Genomic DNA, 18,062 nt, shown 5'->3' with positions numbered 1-18,062 from the left:
AGTGATTATATTGGTGTACAGTGACTGCTTTCCAGAAAGGGCAATGGATTAGTGAGGCAGAATTTTACTATTTTACTCCAGATATTTATATATGGTTTATTTATTTATTTTTGAGACAGAGTCTTGCTTTGCTGCCCAGGCTGGAGTGCAGTGGCATGACCTCGACTCATTGCAGCCTCTGCTTCCCAGGTTCAAGCTCTTCTCCTGCTTTAGCCTCCCAAGTAGCTAGAAATACAGGAGCCCACCACCACATCCAGCTTATATATTTAATTTAAAAAGAAAATTTCTTTCTTTCCTTCTGTTTTTTTTTTTTGGAGACAGGGGTTCTCTCTGTTGGAGTGAAATGGTGTGATCTCAGCTCACTGCAGCCTCAACTTCCTGGGCTTATTCCACCTCAGCCTCCTGAGTAGCTGTGACCACAGGCATGTGCCATCATGCCCAGCTCATTTTTGTATTTTTTGCAGAGAAGAGATTTTGCTATGCTGCCCAGGCTGGTCTTGAACTCCTGAGCTCAAGCGATTCACTCACCTTGGCCTCCCCAAGTGCTGGAATTATAGGCATGAGCCATCATGCCCAGCCTAAAAGAAAAATTAATAACGTAGGTTTTACAAAGCATAAAATAAAATGTTAAAAAATGTGATTGCTAACATAGTTCATATATATGTATGCACACTGAAAAATGACTTTGGTGAGGTACATCAAAATTTATCAGTGATTATTTTTGGGTGCTGAGACTGTAGTTGATTTGTCATCAAACACTTGAAATTTCAAATATTTTCAAATTTTCTACAATGACTGTGTATGTTTAACCAGAAAGACCTAAACAAAGTACACAGAGGAAAGACTGTTTTAATAGACAAAATACAGACATAAGACAAGTATTCTTCAACATCAGAAACTCATTGAGAGGCTGAGGAAGCACCACAAATACTCGGTGTGATCAATTATGGATGAAGAGTTTCACGAAATGTTGTCTCTCCTATTCCTTAAAAGTACCTACTTAAATAATTTAAATCCAAAGCATTACTATTTTCACTCATTTTGGTGAGTTCACAAAAACGAAATAGCTACAGCATTCTCTTCCCTTCTCCTTTAACATTTTTTGGTGAATAAAACTATTTACTAATAAATCTTGCTAACAAACACATGCCTACAAAAATGGTAAAAAAAAAAAAAAAGGCCGGGCGTGGTGGCTCAAGCCTGCAATCCCAGCACTTTGGGAAGCCGAGACGGGTGGATCACGAGTTCAGGAGATCCAGACTATCCTGGCTAACCCGGTGAAACCCCGTCTCTACTAAAAAATACAAAAAACTGGTCGTGCGAGGTGGCGGGCGCCTGTAGTCCCAGCTACTCGGGAGGCTGAGGCAGGAGAATGGTGTAAACCCGGGAGGCGGAGCTTGCAGTGAGCTGAGATCTGGCCACTGCACTCCAGCCTGGGCGACAGAGCAAGGCCCCGTCTCAAAAAAAAAAAAGTGGTAAAAAACAAAACAAAACAAAACAAAAACCAAAAAAACTAAATACTCTTTTATATCTACTAAAGAAGAAATGAATTTCTGAAAAGATAATATTTTAGCAGTGAAAGTAACCTTTTTTCATTTTATTCCTTCAACAATATCTTTCTTCATCTATTCTGTTAGTGCTACAAAATCATACATAGGTTATCAGTGCAGATATGCTGTAGAGTATATTGGTTTGCTCAGTTTAAGAAATATTTTTATTGGTGTAAAAACACTTAACACAAGATCTATCCTCACAGAGTTTTAAGTGTATAATACAATATTTATCTGTAGACACAGTCTTGTGCAGCACATCTCTTGAACTTACCTTGCCAAATCAAAATTTTATTTATTACATTTTATTTCTCTAAGCTAAGTGTTAGTAACTTCATTTTTAATAACGAGAGAAGTAAAACTTTATCAAAAGATATAGTTCAGATCGACAGACTTATTATCAACAATTATTTCAAAGGATAGCTGAGGCAAACAAAAAAACTGACAACATAAAACCAGAAGTTTAGGAGAAATAAAATGAATACAAGAGAGGTATCACAAGTAGGACAAAACGGACACTAGAGGAATACTAGGATACAAAAATGAGGAAAAACAGACTGTGGAGAGAAAATAAAGGGAAAAAGACTTGAAGGTAGGTTTTCTTTTTCATAATTTCATACAGATTCTGTGAAACATTTTTTAAAGGTTCTAAAAAAAAGGCTACAGTCTTTTCAAGTTCCTCTCTGTATGCTACCCCTTTGAGAATATAGATCAAAGACAAAGGTATTATAGTTTTGAATTTCAAGATAAAACTAGCAAAAATGAAAGGCAAAATTGGAGAAGAACCAGTAAAAATGAGAGCATTTTGAAGATATCCTACTCACTTGCCCACTTTCGAAGTCTATGCTGGTATCAAACTAATTTTCCCTCCACACTAAGGACTGAGAAAAATCTCATGAGTTGTTGTAGAATTAGTGTCCCTGACTAGTACTTTGCTTAAAGTGACAGTATATGTGACTTGTATCCGGCTCTGCTCAATCTTCATAATGATAAGTAACAACACAATCCAATCCAAACACAAAGTTGCCTCAGTGAACTGAAAGACTGAGCTGAAAGTAGATATAATAATTCAAATTCTACCTTTCTACACAAGGCACCTCTGTAAGAAAACAATTTTGCTAAGCAATCCAAGCTAAGTAAGACATTTTTCAAAACAAAGACTCACTTTATGTTCTTATAGGAATCTTATTCCTTATAATCCTGTAACAAAATGAGGGCTACTACAGTCCATTTAGCATCTAAAACACAGTAAGACTGTATGGATCAAGACCCTGTAACCTAGAGTTTAAGATACACTTTCCAACTAAGATCTAAAAATTTATAAACTTGATATGTAGTAATTTATAGTTTTATGTCAGGGCACTGGATTTCAGATGAAAATCTACTAATAAACAGTGACAGACATCATGACTTTTCTGCTAATGTGTAAAGTTTTATTGGGCTATAGTTACTTGTGGACAGCTGTAGGCATGAATAAAAACAAGACTAGAGGGCTAGTTAGTGTAGGCCAGAGGGTTTCAAGTTTTGGTGCACACTAGAATCACCTGGCAGGCATTAAAAAGTAATGTTGCTCAGGCTTAAGATTAGGGCCAGACCAATTAAATGAAGATATATAGGGTTGAAATTTCATAATGTCTACATGTAAAATAAAAACAAATACATATTCTTATCCTTTTTAGAAGGACACTGTGAAGACAAATGAGATTCTAGAAACGTAAAAACTTTGAGAAACTTCAGTATTTCTTTTTGAGAGGCCGTCTCACTCTGTCATCCAGGATGGAGCGCAGTGGCGCCATCTCGGCTCACGGCAACCTCTGTGTCCTGGGTTCAAGTGACTGTCCTACCTCAGACTCTTGAGTAGCTGGGATTATAGGTGTCCGCCACCACACCTGGCTAATTTTTGTATTTATTTACTAGAGACGGTGTTTCACCATATTGGCCAGGCTGGTCTCCAACTCTCGGTCTCAAGCGATCCACCTGCCTCGGCCTCCCAAAGTGCTGGGATTACCGTCCTTGGCCCTTCGCTGTATGTCTTGATAACAAAACACTATTTGAGAAGTGTTTACCATTTTCCTGACCCTGGGTAACATGATCATAAATTTCTTCGACTTTCAGTTTCATAACAATGCTGTCCACTATGCTTTTTAAAAAACTTGGTTATCATATTGAGAAGCCAAGAGAAACGAAAAAGTCCCCCAAAACAGGAAGATAAACTCGGATTCATGAATCCACCAATCTAGCTGCCTTTCCATCTTTTTCATAACTTTGTCATGTACTTTGGCTGTTACTTTAGGACTTTCTAGTGGCCTCACGTACACATCGGTGAATTTCCTTTTTCTGGATGTACTGTATTGTTGATTCGTTAACACTGAACTGATGGCCAGTACCAACTCATGCTTGAACACACAGCAGAGCTTTCTTGTGCTTAGTAACACAAGACAGAAAATCAGCATTGTTTGGGAGTCATTTCAAACAAAATCAAAAAAGTGTGAACAACGTGGCACTAAATAGACTGCAAAGGACAACTGTTTACAATAGAAGAACTGAAATAGGGAGGCAGCATGTGCCTTGTTTGACCTCAGCTGGGAATGTGCTTGCCTGATGACTCAAACTTTTTTGCCACACTGAACGTGTCCATGAATGAAAAAGAAAGTACAATGAATATCTATTTAGGGGTTACAAATAATTTTGGCAAATAGGCAAATTTGCAAATACAAAGTCTACAAATATTGAGAATCTGCTACACATAATTTTCTTTATGTAACTCAGAAAATTAATGTGATTTATTTTTCATTTCTCAGCTAAGTGTTCTTATAAAAATGCAGAGACTTCAAATTCAGTGAGGTAAACAAAAAGATAACTTTTCTTAAACCAAAAAAGGTAGTGTCTTTGAAAAAGTATTGGCTTGACAAGCCAGAAAAGAACAATGACGTAGATTCACATTACACAGAAAACATATTAATCAGGAAAAAAGTCACACTAAAAAAATACACATCTTACTACATTTAGTCTAACTGGGAGTAACAGCCAAAATGAAAATATTTGTTGCTTTAAGGATAAACTGATGATTCTGTATGGTTTCTTCCAGCTTTCATACTTGCTTTTTGGAGAAGTATCCACTCATTACAATGATCTGGAACAGAGCTCAGAACCAGGTAAGTGCTAAAGGCATGTGAACTATTAAAACGGATGTCACAAATCCCTCAAAGACACCATAACAATTTATCTTTTTTTGTTTGTTTTAAACATGAGAGCTACCCTTTTAATAAATTTCAAGAGTACGACACAGTATGAGTATAGGCAAAATGTAGTATAGCAGATCTCCAGAGTTCATTCATCTTGCACAAAAGAAATGTTATATCCACTGAAAAGTAACTCTCCACTTCCCCCTCCCTGCAGACCCTGGCAACGATCACTCTACTCTCTGCTTCTACAAGTTTGACTATTTTATTTTATGTATTTTTTGAGACAGTCTCACCCTGTCGCCTAGGCACCTGTGAATGCTGGTTACCTGGTGACGGGGGGTGGAGTAGGGCATGATGATTACCTTTCCCTTTACACATCTCTGTATTGCTTCACTTATATTAACAGCATTATTTGTTTTGTAATTAAAAAAAAAAATTGATGAAAAATTTAAAAAGCATAGAGAGGTTACAGAAACAAAATAAAATTGAGGCCAACAGTTAATGATGTCTATGTACAGACACACATGTGCAAGCAAGCTGACCTTTGACATTTAAGAAATATGTTCATTCAGTATAAATTTACCAAGCTCTGACTTTAATTCCAGGCCCTGTTTCAGGCGCTTGAGTATGTATGTGTGTATGTATGTATGTATTTATTTATGAGACAGAGTATCACTCTGTTGCCCGACCACCACACCCAGCTGGTGCTTCAGTAATTAGATCAACCCCTGCTTTTCATGTAAATATACTGAAATATGTAGGATAAAATGTAATTTATATAAGCCACTAAGTCTAGATTTCTGAATTGCCTCCATTCATTAGCCCTTAGATGGTAATTCAACTACCTAATTAATAAAAATTACCAATAGTTGACATTTTAAGTGACAGTTCCAAGTAAACTTGAAATATTATGGTGATTTGTCTATTAAATATTGCCCAGAAGCAGAAATGACATTTTCTGTGAAGAATGCTGCTATGTTTTAAAAAATTAATCAATTAATTATGATTTTTTTTTTCACCCAAAGAGATCTTTAATGAATTCTGTGTTGTTGGTTTTTTTTTTTCTTTTTTTTGAGATGGGGTCTCACTCTGCTGCCCAGGCTGAAGTGCAGTGGTATGATCTTGGCTCACTACAACCTCCACCTCCCAGGTTCAAGTGATTCTCCTGCCTCAGCCTCCTGAGTAGCTGGGATTACAGGCAACCACCACTGCGCTTGGCTAGTTTTTGTATTTTTACTGGAGACAGGGTCTCACCATGTTGGCTAGGCTGGTCTCAAACTCCTGACTTCAAGTGATCCGCCTGCCTTGGCCTCCCAAAGTGCAGGGATTACAGGTGTGAGCCACTGCAGCTGGTCAGAGATCTTTAATTATTTCTGTACATGACTTGACTTCCTACCAAGTAACTAGTCCAAAATGTACCAAGATAGAGTCTGACAGAATACACATTCCCTGCTTCATGTACAACCCATTCAATTTCTCACATTGGCACTCTACACCTGGAACAGATCAATGCTAGTTTGTCACATGGTAACCAATCACTACTGTCAGTTTACACCTATCTTATTTCAAGTTTATCTGCCTCATATGAGTCACAGCTCTAAGCTGTGGGTAATTCCAAAGACTTTATTTTATTTTTTTGAGGCTGAGTCTCCTTCTGTTGCCCAGGCTGAAGTGCTGTGGTGCAATCTGAGCTCACTGCAACCTCTGTCTCCCAGGTTCAAGCAATTCTCCTGCCTCAGCCTCCCGAGTAGCTGGGATTACATGTGCTTGCCACTATGCCTGGCTAATTTTTGTATTTTTAGTAGAGTTGAGGTTTCACCATGTTGGCCAGACTGGTCTTGAATTCCTAATCTCAAGTGATCCACCCGCCTCAGCCTCCCAAAGTGCTGGAATTACAGGTGTGAGCCACCGTGCCCAGCACCAAAGACTTTTAATCAAGATTCACATTGGAGGTTGTTGGAGAATCTCATCTATCTTTTAATTTCTGTGCTCTAGGCTATCCCTCAGGCCAAGGCTAGCTCTTCAAACTTTTTATTTTCTTTGCGAAGCAGGCCCAGGGACTAAAACCGAGGATCTTTCCAAAGTGTACTCATCAGCACCCATTTGACAGCTTTTGGATTCTGCCCTTATCTTTAAAATAAGGCTCACTATAGAGGCAGGAACATAATTATGCTCTCTCACCTGTATCCACACTCTTATGGCCAGCTCTCTCACAAGTCAAGCACACAAAATCTTTTCTGTTTCAAGGGACCAACAAGTCTAACAAACGTGAAAAAGTGTGAAAGCGTAAGCCCTCTTAAATAGGTTCTTACAGGCTTGATATCCTTCCCTCATGAAAGTCCCTCCTCCCAGTATGCAGGCCTACAAAGGATGACTCAGTACCCATCTCTCAGCCTCTGCCTCACACAGAAATGATAACTTTGGTAGTATTCTCTGATAAATAAAAAATTAAACTTTGGTTCAAAATTAGATAATTCATGAACTTCCTCACTCCTCATTTCAACCTACTTTAGCACAGATTTCTGCCTCTGACAGTTTGGAAACTGAATTGGCCTTCTAGATCCCAAACTTAGATTTATCAGGGTAAAAAACTCAGATTCGGAGTATTTTTTTCCTTATTTATAAAATTTGAACTCATACAACAAATGGGAAATTTAATGAAGTACATATTTCTATTTTCATTGTGCAGTAGTTGTGCCTCAAAGGAGCTGGGACTCAATATGATATAAAATTGCAAGGTTGCCTGAGAGATTCACAATCAATGTGCCATTTAAAAAGCCTGGGCCAGGCCGGGCATGGTGGTTCACACCTGTAATCCCAGCACTTTGGGAGGTCTACACGGGCAGATAACTTGAGGTCAGGAGTTCGAGACCAGTCTGGCCTACATGGTAAACCCCATCTCTATTAAAAAAACAAACAAACAAAATTAGTGGGGCATGGTAGTGCATACCTGTAATCCTAGATACTTGGGAGGCTGAGGCAGGAGAATCGCCTGAACCCGGGATGCAGAGCGTGCAGTGAGCAGAGCTTGCACCACTGCACTCCAGCCTGGGCAACAGAGTTAGACTCCGTCTCAAAAGAAAAAAAAAAAAAAAAAGCCCTCCTCTATCATGCACTGAAACACTGGCAGCCATAACGATGGAAGGAGAGGGAAAATATGTGAGTTCCTCTTGGGGAGAGTGAGTTGTGATAAACTCAGAACCAAGCCCCCCTTTTCTAGTGCAACAAAGTATGTCAATCCCACGCCCAAATACCATCTGTAACCATAACTGAATGACAACAATTTATTTATTTTTTTTCGCGACGGAGTTTCATTCTTGTTGCCCAGGCTGGAGTGCAATGGCACCATCTCGGCTCACTGTGACCTCTGCCTCAGCCTCCTGAGTACCTGGGATTACAGGTGCCCACCAACATGCCTGGCGAATTTTTTTTTTTTTTTTTTTGAGACGGAGTCTCGCTCTGTCGCCCAAGTTGGAGTGCAGTGGCGCAATCTCTGCTCACTGCAAGCTCCGCCCCCTGGGTTCACGCCATTCTCCTGCCTCAGCCTCCGGAGTAGCTGGGACTACAGGCGCCTGCCACCACGCCTGGCTAGTTTTTTTTTTTTGTAGTTTTAGTAGAGACGGAGTTTCACTGTGTTAGCCAGGATAGTCTGACCTCCTGACCTCCTGACCTCGTGATCCGCCCGTCTCGGCCTCCCAAAGTGCTGGGATTACAGGCCTGAGCCACCGCGCCCGGCCTAATTTTTTGTATCTTTAGTAGAGAGGGGGTTTCACCATGTTGGCTAGGCTGGTTCTGAACTCCTGACCGCCAGTGATCCACCCGCCTCTGCCTCCAAAGTGCTGGGATTACAGGTGTGAGTCAACATCCCTGGCCTAAAAACCTCTTACAAGTGATGGTAACTTAGGCCCCCATTCTTTAAAGGAGAACAGCTGCCCCTCTGGCAACCTCCCAGGTGAAACAGGGCTGACCTAATCAGCCTGCCAAACTTAACTGGCTTTGCTTGCTTTTAATCGATACTTTTAGCTAATCTTAAAACTCCCACTAGCAAGTCACATGGCCAAGCAATATATAACTAAACTCCCACTATTTTCCTTACAGATAACATTTCTGACTGTGGTTAACTATATAACAGGTGTTTAAAGCTGTTTTTCAGGATCCAGGGGGCAACTCATGTCCAATCCAAGCTGGTTGAGATCACGAACCCTTCAACTAGGCCTGCACAGGTGCCCAGGGAGTGACCTTTTAGCATTAGAGGGCCTAAAATTCCACCTTCAGATCATGCTAACCCGATTTTCTCCACACACATCCTATGAAGAACCATGTAGCTTGATTATGCTTGTGCAGAAACCCCAACTACCTCATCTTTCCAATCTGCCAATCACCTTTCCTACCCATCAATCACATTTTCTCACACTTTAGACCACCCTACTCTCTGTTCCGTAAGTACCCACAAGCCCTATTTTCAGAGGCAGATTTGAGATTTGTTCTCCCATCTCCTTTCACAAGCAGCCTTGTGAATAAAATCTTTTCTCTTTTGCAAAACCCACTGTCACAGTGATTGGCTTGCTATATGCAGGCAGAATGGACTTGGTTGGTAACACAGGGATGCCATGAGAATAAATGAACAATGGTTTGGTAATACATTCTGAACAATGAACTAAAGGGACCGAATTCAATGAAAGATTAGTATTTTCAAAACATGGCTTGTCAGAGACATTTCTGCTTATGGAATACTTCATGACTTGCTTTAATATAGAACTACTATCATTTACTTCTCTTATATGCCTTCCCTCCCCTTACTGATGAAAAATAAGCTTCCCAAAGCCTGAAATATTTCAGCAAGATATTTCACTGCTAAAGTTATACACAGGAAATACAATTTTTCCAGACCCCTATAAAAACCTTAAATATTACACTCCCATCTCTGAAGTCTATGGCCAACTGTTACTCCATTTGTGTGAATAACAGAAGATTGGCCTAATTTTTAGGCACAAGAGAGATTTGACTTGCCTTTAGGTTTTATATAGACTGCTTTCCTTGTAATGATTTTACTGAAAGAAATATATATATATTTTTTGGAGACAGAAGTTCACTCTTGTTGCCCAGGCTAGAGTGCAACGGCGCAATCTTGGCTCACTACAACGTCTGCCTCCCAGGTTCAAACGATTCTCCTGCCTTAGCCTCCCGAGCAGTTGTGATTACAGGCGTACGCCACCTCGCCCAGCTAACTTTTGTTTTACTAGTAGAGACGGGGTTTCACCATGTTGGCCAGGCTGGTCTTGAACACCTGACCTCAGGTGATCCACCAGTCTTGGCCTCCCAAAGTGCTGGGATTACAGGCACGAGTCACCATACCTGGCCGAAAGAAATATTTTAAAAAGCATATTGTATTATAGTTTTTTTCTATTCTACATTAGACAGTGGTCTCAAGTAATGTCCCTTAGTCAACTTTAAAACTAGCAACAGACCATAATCCTGGTAAACAATAAGAAGCTGGAAGATTAGGTTACTTAGTCATACTCACCTTAAATTATTTTGTTGACCAGGTGGAATGACACTATAGTAAACAGGCATTCCCGTTGTGGGCATAGATCCTTGATTAGACTGATTAGGGAACATAACAGGCTGTTGATAAGTCTGATGGGGAATTCCTTGAGAACCTTGAGGCAGTGAAACCTAAAATTTGAAAGACAATTTCAAGAGAAAAAGGTTTTTTTTCAAAGGCTTGCAAATGTTTATGTTTTCCACCTCCATAAACTTTATTTTTTTTGAGATGAAGTCTTGCTCTGTTGCCCAGGCTGGAGTGTAGTGGTGCAATCTTGGCTCACTGTAAACTCTGCCTCCTAGGTTGAAGCAATTCTCCTCCCTCAGCCTCCTGAGTAGCTGGGACTACGGGCATGTGCCACCATGCCCAGCTAATTTTTGTATTTAAACACCTGTTACATAGTAGAGATGGGGTTTCACCACGTTGGTCAGGCTGGTCTCGAACTTCTGACCTCAAGTGATCCGCCCACCTTGGCTTCCCAAAGTGCTGGGATTACAGGCGTGAGCCACCGTGCCCAGCAGCCTCCATAAACTTTGAAAGCATGAGCAGTCAGAAATAAGCTAACACTGCCAACAGGCTTTCCTGTCAGCCACAGCATTACCACTTTATTACGTTAGCTATTGCTTCTGGCTAGCATTTGTAAATGTACGTACTGTAGGCTGGATGCAATGAATTATGAAAAGGTTAAATTATGAAAAAGAAACTTTCCACATAAGGATGGGCATTTGATATAGAAAGAGTAACACAGTTTACCTCAGGTAGAAATAAGTAAAAATCAGGCAGGATGGCAGTGAGATGCAATGGATTAGAAAAAGTGACAGCTTTGGAGCTTAAGGTACCTACATGTGATATCAGTCATCTAAGTGATACTGGACAAGTGACTATTCTGAGGCTCCTTAGCTTCTTACCAGAAAAAATGGAAACACCACCTCCATTAGAAAGGAGGTATTATTTCCATTATGAGATAGCACAACTAAAGGATCTAGTATAGTAGGCATTCAATAGACAGTGTATCTTTCAATTCTGTTTTCTATATCATCTAAATGAAATCACATGAACACAATTCCGTATTGCCACTCTCCAGTTTCTACAGTTTCTAAGATAGAAACAACACAGGCATAAAAGGTTCTTAATTTACAAATGTACCACAATATTAGAGTTTGATTACAGTGATTTTGTTAAATAAAGCCAATATATATTCAGTGGCTTGAAGGATCTTTATTTAAAAAAAAAAAAAGAAAGCCAGGCTGGGCGCGGTGGCTCACACCTATAATCCCAGCACTTCAGAAGGCTGAGGTGGGCAGATTGCCTGAGCTCAGGAGTTCGAGACCATCCTGAACAACATGGTGAAACCCCATCTCTGCTAAAATACAAAAATTAGCCGGGAGTGGTGGTGCATGCCTGTAATCCCAGTTACTCAGGAGGCTGAGGTACAAGAATTGCTTGAACCAGGAGGCTGAGGTACAAGAATTGCTTGAACCAGGAGGCAGAGGTTGCAGTGAGTCAAGATTGGGCCACTGCACTCTAGCCTAGGCGTCAGAGTGAGACTCTGTCTCAAAAAAAAAAAAAAGCCAATATAACCACTATAACCACTGATGATGATGATGTTAGTAATAGTAATAATAGGAGGGTTAACATTATTGGCTATTTACTGCCATGTTTTAAGTTCTAAGTGCTTTACGTGTATTATCTCATTAAGGCTTCTGAACAATCTAAGAAGGTATTTTTTAGTAGAGATGGTGTTTCACCATGTTGGCCAGGCTGGTCTCAAACTCCTGATGTCAGGTGATCCGCCCACCTCGGCCTCCCACAGTGCTGGGATTACAGGCGTGAACCACTGCACCCAGCCTGAAGGTACTTTTATCATTTATTTTGTAGATGGCTAAATAGATGGCATGAGTTTGAATCCTGACTTTCCCACTTACTAGCTATAAGACCTTAGATTAGTAAGTAGAAAAGTCAGAATTCAAACCTTGTGGCTCCAGAAACTCAGTTCTAGAATCACTTCACTGTTCTCTATACCTGGCTCTATGATTTAAAAGGTAATGATTGGCCGGGTGCAGTGGCTCATGCCTGTAATCCCAGCACTTTGGGAGGCTGAGGAGGGTAGATCACTTGAGGTCAGGAGTTCCAGACCAGCCTGGCCAACATGGTAAAACACCATCTCTACTAAAAATACAAAAATTAGCCAGGTGTGCTGGCACACGCCTGTAATCCCAGCTACTTGGGAGGCTGAAGCAAGAGAATCACTTGAGCCTGGGAGGCAAAGGTTGTAGTGAGCCAAGATCGCGTCACTGCACTCCAGTTTGCGTGACAGAACAAGACCCTATCTCAAAAACAAAGAGAAGGAGGGAGGGAGGAAGCAGGAGAGAGAAGGAGAGAGAGCGAGCGAGATAGAGTGAGCAAGCGACCACTATTAGAGAAATGTACAGGTATAGAATGCACTGGAGGGAAAGTCAGAGTTCAAATCCATATCCTCTGGCTCAGGAGGTATAGGACAGATGACTTTTCTGGCTTATTTTTTAGATGACAGTTTATCACTACCCAGCTTGATTACCAAATGTAGTAGGAGTCATACTTTAAAGCAGATGACTATTATTGATAGCTGGCCAGAGCAATACTTCCTACAATCATTGAGCCAATGTGAGAATTACATTAAATACAATGAGAAAATAATGTTAAAATGTAAAAATGTATGCTGTAGAAATTATGACCACTACCTTAGCTCTGGAATGGTTTCAATACCCAGTCAATTAAAAAAAAAACTACACTAATTAGGCTGTAATTTGTTTAAAAATGACATTTCTCTTACTAGATGTAAGCCCCCAAAGATTAAGGGCAGATCTTATATGCTCAACTCTGTATTGGATTAGATACTATAACCAGAGTCTTTCAGGAGGGAAGGCTTCTGGCTTGGTGCCAATCCTGTTTAATGCTTAACTATGGGGAAACAGACAAAGGGCAGGCTCATGTGCCTAGGCTCAAGGATGGAGGATAAGGGGTCAGAAGCATGGGGGATGTGAGAGAAAATGAAGATGGAAAACCCAGTTTTCATGATGTATCTTTTCTTTCTTTTGTAGATGTGTTCTATGGTCAAGGGTCCTCAAAACTGGACATACACTTGGGGCTCAACAACATTTGACAATCTCACATTTCACACTTGAATTTCAACTTTCTGAAATTATATGGAATATGCTTGCACCTTTGCTTATACTCTTCTTCATTCTCAGAATGTCATCTTAACCAATTTATGCCCATCATTTTCTTTGAAGAGCTAAAGGTTTCTAACTTCCCAGAAGGCTTCAAATCAAGTCCTTAACCTGTTCATTGCTGTATTTCATGCTGATCCTCAGTTACTAATCTGTACACTATCACCAATCTGTTCACATGTGTTTAGATAAAATACATAAAATACGTGTATTTTATCTTCCCAACTAGGCTATTCTCTCCTTGTTGAGACAAATGAAAGTGGTCTTTGGAGTTCTCTCTCTCTCTCTTTTTGTGACTGAGTCTCTCTCTGTCACCCAGACCGGAATGCAGTGGTGCAATCGGAGTGCAGTGGCGCAATCTCAGCTCACTGCAACCTTTGCCTCCCGGGTTCAAGTGATTCTCCTGCCTCAGCCTTCTGAGTAGCTGACATTACAGGCGCCTGCCACCACGCCCGGCTAATTTTTGTATTTTTCATAGAAATGGGGTTTCACTATGTTGGCCAGGATCGTCTCACCCTCCTGACCTCAAATGATCCAGCTACCTTGGCCTCCCAAAGTGCTAGGATTAACAGACATGAGCCAGCACACCTCGTCCTGGCCTGGAGTTCTTAAAATCAGACTCAGCTATGAAAAACAATGAGGCTAATAAAATAAATCCTCTTGTAAGTCACTCCATAAAGATAAAGGAAGGTAAAACAAATTTTTGAAAAATGTGTCATATTATATTGAAGACACGTGCTTATTTATGAAATAATAGGTATTTCTGCTTTAGAACTATAAATTAAAATCTGTAACATTTTGTTTTTATTTCTGAGATGGAGTCTCCCTGTTGCCCAGGCTGGAGTGCAGTGGTAGCTCACTGCAACCTCCACTTCCTGGGTTTAAGCAATTCTCCTGCCTCAGCCTCCCGAGTAGCTGGAATTATAGGCCCTGCCACCTTGCCCAGCTATTTTTTGTATTTTTAGTAGAAACAGGGTTTCACCATGTTGGCCAAGCTGACCTCGAACTCTTGACCTCAAGTAATCTGCCTGCCTATACCTCTCAAAATGCTGGGATTACAGGTGTGAGTTATTGTGCCCGGCCTAAAATCTGTAACATTTTAAAATATGAGACATATCATTGCTTTTTGGGATGGAAAGGAAGGAAAAAAATCAGTCACAGCACAGGAAACTGCACATATTTTCCTATTCTATAACTACAGATTCAAGGTATATGCTGTATCTCTATTTCAAATACCGACCGCCAACCTCTATTTTCCCTCTTATTTCTCTCTCCCAGTAATGAGGACTTTCTAAAGAGCTGAGGAATAGAATAAGACATTTGCTCATCTACCTGTATTGCTGGAAACATAAGACAATGCCAGACAATATTTACTTGCCAATACCCATGTGTTTCAGATCCTAAACATTAATAAATGAATACTGCAATAAAATGAGGATAAAACAAAGCTGCTATGACTAATAAAACTCTTAAGACTATAAAGTTGTATATTACAGAAGTGTTTTTCCCGTATTAAAAGGAGAGCATAGAAGATGTATTGTAGTTGTGCACTTAATTTATTCAAAATCATCTCTACCCAAAGTACATAAAAGAGACACTGTACCTGATATGTTGGCACTGAAGTATAGGGGATGACTACTCCTTGAATCTGATTTCCAATGCTGTTGGGTTGGCCACTGACTAGGCTCTGACTCTGGGGTTGCTGAACTCCAACTATTCCTTGGTAGTTTTGCTGCTGGTTGGGTATAACTTGAAAACCTGTAATGGCACAAGGAGTTAAATCCTGCTCTGAATTCATTTCATCTAATAAGATTAAAAAAAAAATTTAAGCAAGTACTTTTATGCTCTAAAATGCTAAAATTTTGATTACATGGTAAATCCCTAAAACCATCTATTATGAAATAACATTTTAGCCCAAGTTACCTACATTCCCTCACTAAAATATATTGAAATAAAATCTGCCTACAAAGATTTCTTCTACAATTGCAAAGATTATAGAGTCACACACTTAGATAACATAGAACAATTACTATTCAGGGCATATTGCAATCTATTATGACAACTAGTTTCTCAGGACCAGGAGCTGCTACATAACATGAGCCCAGAGTAAATGGAAAATATGTAGGGCCCCTTGTTAAAAACAAAAACAAAAACAAACAAACAAACAACAAAAAAAACTATTAAGAATTTCAAGTTGGTAATAACAGAAAAATAACACAAGCATGGGGCTCTATGCATCTGCAGAGGTTCCATTCCCATGAAACTGTTCCTGCTGGAGATTTAAAAAAAAAGGCAGGGGAGAGAACCACTTTTGAATGTGTCAAAGACACAGACAAATGGAGTTATACAGTAATTTTTTAGATTATTTCTTCACTGTTTGATTAAGGTCACTTGACAGATCATTAAACAAACCAAGTAATCTGCTCAAGGTCACAAAGCAAACACCTAAACTGACTGTTGGTAATTTAAGTGGTAAGTTAAGTGCACAAATTTACTTTTATCAAGTAAACTTTTTTACTTAACAAGAATCTACAATGATAAGCTCTAAGTAGTGAATATGAATTGTATTTTCTCTCCTGATCCTAAAAGGATTCTTTTAGGTATACTAATTAGCTAAAGACTCATGTAATTTACTAGATGCTAACCCCCAAAGTTATTTTTTTTTATTTTTTAAAGAACTAGATAAAAATAATCATCTAGCTTCAGAGTATTGAAAAGTTTTTACAAAGATGAACTGAACTAGAACACCATCTATACAGACTTCAACAGCTAAAGTGCAATGAAATTGTTTCCCTGATAACACCATAAATACATTTTGTTATCAGTTTTCATTTACATCCTCACTAATTTCTAAAGTAACAGAAATGGCTATTTCAAGTATTGATTATAGACAGCAGCATCACTGTAGTTGTCTGGTAGCCTTAATAATTCTGCTCAAGGACCCAACAATTGAATAAAATCTAGCATCCATCTTCTCTAAAAATTTAACTACAAAGTATATCCTGTAACAAAGCAACACATTAAAATTAAGAAACTAAAACTCTTGGCCAGGTGTGGTGGTTCATACCTATAATCCCAGCACTTTGGGAGATGGATGGACTGGGGGGATGGAGGTGGGTAAGCTCAGGAGTTCAAGACCAGCCTGGGCAACACAGCCAAATCTTGTCTCCACAAAAAAATACAAGATAGCGCCACTGCACTCCAGCCTAAGCGACAGCATAAGACCCTGTCTCAAAAAACAAACAAACAAAACCAACCAACCAAACAAAAAACCCCCAAAACACAGAAAAAAAAACAAAACCAAAGTAAAAATTCAGTTATAGTGAATCCCTTAACAGTGAAGGGTTTTTGTAAAATGATGTTATTTCTATGGCAACAGTACTTTATGGCCATGTTTCCAATGACTTCCTTCTCACCAATTTAACTTTGTACAAAAAAAATGTGTATTTTAGTTCTTATCTGTAACAAAGTGATTGATAATATGCTGTTTGCTAAACCTTTATTCCTTGTGAATTTCCCATACTACTTAAACTTATAGGCAGGTAAAGGCAGAGAACAGAATAAACTTCTTCCTTTTTAATCTAACAATTAACATTTCACACTATTTTCAGTTCATCAAATGACAAGTATTTCAAATTTATACCCCAAATTCCAAACACCATTAAAACATACAATGACAAATTTCCACCCTTAGAAAAATAACACAGGAATGAAAATGAAATGTGAACGTGAGACCTTTTTTTGAGTTGGAAATGCCACCTCAACATATACACACATCTACAGAAGCATCAGAATTTGGGTTCTGTATAGACTGGGTAATAACTTCTTAAAACAGACTTGGCAGAATTATAGTCTACTGAAATGAAAACAAACTGTATATATCTGGCAGAATTCACTGTAATATAATCTGACTTAAAATAATTTGACTTAAAACAGTCATATCCCCCTAAGAAACTAAAAATGTTATGCATATTACTTCTGTAGTCTATTCAAGAAATATTCAAGGTTGTAGGTTGCCTCGAAAGAAAGCTTTAAAAAACAAGGCCAATTTATGTGCAAATGTGCTTCTGATTTTTTTTTTTTTTTCCCTGAGATGGAGTCTCACTCTGTTGCCTAGGCTGGAGAGCAGTGGCACGATCTGGGCTCACTGCAGCCTCCACCTCCCGGGTTCAAGTGATTCTCCCGCCTCAGCCTCCCAAGTAGATGCGATTACAAGCACATGCCATCATGCCCGGCTAATTTTTCTATTTTTACTGGAGATGGGGTTTCACCACATTGGCCAGACTGGTCTCCAACTCCTGACCACAGGTGATCCGCCTGCCTTGGCGTCCCCAAGGGTTGGGATTACAGGCATTAGCCACAGTACCAGGTCTGATTCTTTTTACTTATCTAAATTTAACAATTTTTTGAGACTCGTCTTGGAGGTCTCCTGCTTAAAATTCTCTATTATGATAAAAGGTCTGAGACAAAAAATGCTTTCAATAAATACCTATAGAAGCCATATTGTAGTGATTTAATGTGGGGTCAGTTGGACTCTAAGTCATGGAATTTGTTTTTTTGCTTTGTTTTATTA

At 39.4% G+C, this 18,062-nt stretch overlaps 1 protein-coding gene across 19 annotated transcripts in view; it reads right to left on the bottom strand.

The window, feature by feature from the left end:
- Positions 1 to 18,062, bottom strand: part of R3HDM1 (R3H domain containing 1) — a 195,412-nt gene that overhangs the window by 34,325 nt on the left and 143,025 nt on the right. For all 19 annotated transcript variants that reach the window (XM_073019640.1, XM_037988052.2, XM_037988054.2 and 16 more), the window contains 2 exons: positions 15,093 to 15,247; positions 10,260 to 10,411 (listed from right to left, as the gene is read on the bottom strand). In XM_073019640.1, coding sequence (XP_072875741.1) covers positions 10,260 to 10,411; positions 15,093 to 15,247 — 307 coding nt within the window. The remainder of the gene's footprint in view (positions 1 to 10,259; positions 10,412 to 15,092; positions 15,248 to 18,062) is intronic.

Source organism: Chlorocebus sabaeus, chromosome 10 (assembly GCF_047675955.1).
Source record: "Chlorocebus sabaeus isolate Y175 chromosome 10, mChlSab1.0.hap1, whole genome shotgun sequence".
NCBI lineage: Eukaryota > Metazoa > Chordata > Mammalia > Primates > Cercopithecidae > Chlorocebus > Chlorocebus sabaeus.
The sequence above is the reverse complement of the archived record's forward strand: the minus strand, read 5'-3'. Positions and strand labels throughout refer to the sequence as shown.